At 57.3% G+C, this 1961-nt stretch overlaps 1 protein-coding gene across 1 annotated transcript in view; it reads left to right on the forward strand.

Moving 5' to 3' along the window:
* Positions 1-677, forward strand: part of LOC122191403 (calcium/calmodulin-dependent protein kinase type IV-like) — a gene marked incomplete at its 3' end in the record, with an annotated part of 3255 nt that extends 2578 nt beyond the window's left edge. The window contains exons 2-3 of the mRNA XM_042891663.1: positions 260-338; positions 572-677. Coding sequence (XP_042747597.1) covers positions 260-338; positions 572-677 — 185 coding nt within the window. The remainder of the gene's footprint in view (positions 1-259; positions 339-571) is intronic.
* Positions 678-1961: the final 1284 nt, after the last annotated feature.

Raw genomic sequence — 1961 nt, forward strand, 5'->3', positions numbered from 1 at the left:
GGGGGGTCCTGAGGCATCCACGGTTCCACTGAGCTCATCCTGCAGCTGGGAGGAGGGGGGGGGGTGGGTGGGCTGCATCCTGCCCTGAAAGCCGCTTATGGCTTTAAACCGCCTTTAGGATTCAGTTTTAATTAAAATGGCTTTAGTGGGGAAAGCTGGAACTGATGCGGGGTGAAGCAGCTCGGTGCTGGTGGAGGTGGGGAGGGGGAGTGGGACCCCCTGCCTCCATCCTGCCTCCAATCCTGCCTCCATCCTGCAGGGGAGCCACCTCCGTGGTGTACAGCTGTGAGGAGAAGGGCACACGTACCCCATATGCTGCCAAGATCCTGAAGAAGACAGTGAGTGTTGGTGGCACTGGGGGTCTGGGAGCGTGAAGGGCATTGGGATGGGGATGTGGGGATGTGGGGATGGGGATGGAGATGCTCTGCAGTGCAGGGCTGGGGGGGGGGGGAGCACAACAGGCTTAAATTCTGGGGCAGATCCTGCCTCTGCAGTGCGAATGGCCGTGGGGGGGGCTGTGCAGTGGAACCAGCAGAGATGGTGATGGATGTCAGCGGGTTCTGCCTTCCAGATCGACAAAAAGATCGTGAGGACAGAGATCGGGGTCCTGCTGCGCCTCTCACACCCCAACATTGTGAGTAGGAGGCCGCAGTGCCCCCATCCCAGCATGGCTCTGGGTGAAGCCATCACCCCGTCACCCCATCACCCGGCCCCCTTGGTGCCCTATGGCACAGCGCAGCCCCGCTCAGCGCCGTCCCCTCCTTCCCCATCACGGCGCAATGGGGGCTCACCCCCTCCATAGCTGCTCCCCACCCCCCACCCCGCTCCCCATCGCCCTCAGCTTTCCATTCGGTGAGCAATTTCCACCCAGGAGATGAAATGAGCACCGAAGCCAATTGCCCATCAGCGAGGAATGCTGCGAGGGGAGATAAGAGGCGAGGAGAGGGCGAGGGGCTCCCTGCACCCAGCACTGGGGGCAGCAGCTCCTCCATCCCAACACAGCAGAGGAGGGGACCAGGTTTGATACACCCATAGAAATGCCACCAGCTTTGCTTTGTGCTCTCCCACACCCTTTGGGCACACGAGGAGCACCCATGGGTGCCTCAGTGCTAAGAGTTTCCATAGGGAGCCCCGAGCTGGCAGCTGCTGCATCTCCTTCTATACAACAGCGCCTTCGGTCCGTTTGCTAGCATTGAAACCAACCTCGACGGTGGATGATAATAGGATTGTAAACTTTTGAAGTTAATAGGAAAATTATAGTGCTTCTGTGTATTATTATAATGCAGTCGGCTGCCGCCGGCCCTGCGGGGTATCACGGCTCGTCACCCGGCCTGCGAAGGTAATGATTAAAGCCCCATGAAATCCGCAGTGTCACAAAAGTCCTAAGAAGCGTGAAATGCTCTGTTTTCTGTCTAAAAAAAAATTAAAAAATATATATATTGCATTTTTGACTTCTTTTTAAGAGAGAATCTGTTAATTCCAGATTCGCCGCGCGGGCACAAAGCGTTTGTGCAGACCTCGCACGGCGTCTGAAGGGAAAATGATAAGGAAAATGGAGATTGTTTTACGCTCCTTCCATGCAAAGCACTGCTGGTGCTGCTCCCCTGTGGGTGCTGCTCATGGGGGCCCCGGGTGTCACAGCTCAGGAGGTGGCATCGCAGCTGGGCTGTGAAATCAATGTGTGTCCCCAGCTCTATGAGTCGACAGGGCTGAAGTCCTGAGGAGGAGCAGCCCCTGCCTCCCCCTTAAAGCATGTGAGCGAGGCAGTTCCAGATCTGGGCTGAGACAAACAGGAGAGGAGGGGATGTGGGGGGGGGGGTGTCTGTGCCAGTGCTGCCACACCTGGAAGTTACGTGGTGGGAGTGAGCAGGGTCCTATGGCACCAGCACAGCCATGTCCCAATGGCACAGCCATGTCCCAATGGCAAATCCCAATCCCAATGGCAGAGCCTTAACCCCAAT

Source organism: Lagopus leucura, unplaced genomic scaffold, assembly GCF_019238085.1.
Source record: "Lagopus leucura isolate 7727_CA_CO unplaced genomic scaffold, USGS_WTPT01 35315-0_obj-0_obj, whole genome shotgun sequence".
Taxonomy (NCBI): domain Eukaryota; kingdom Metazoa; phylum Chordata; class Aves; order Galliformes; family Phasianidae; genus Lagopus; species Lagopus leucura.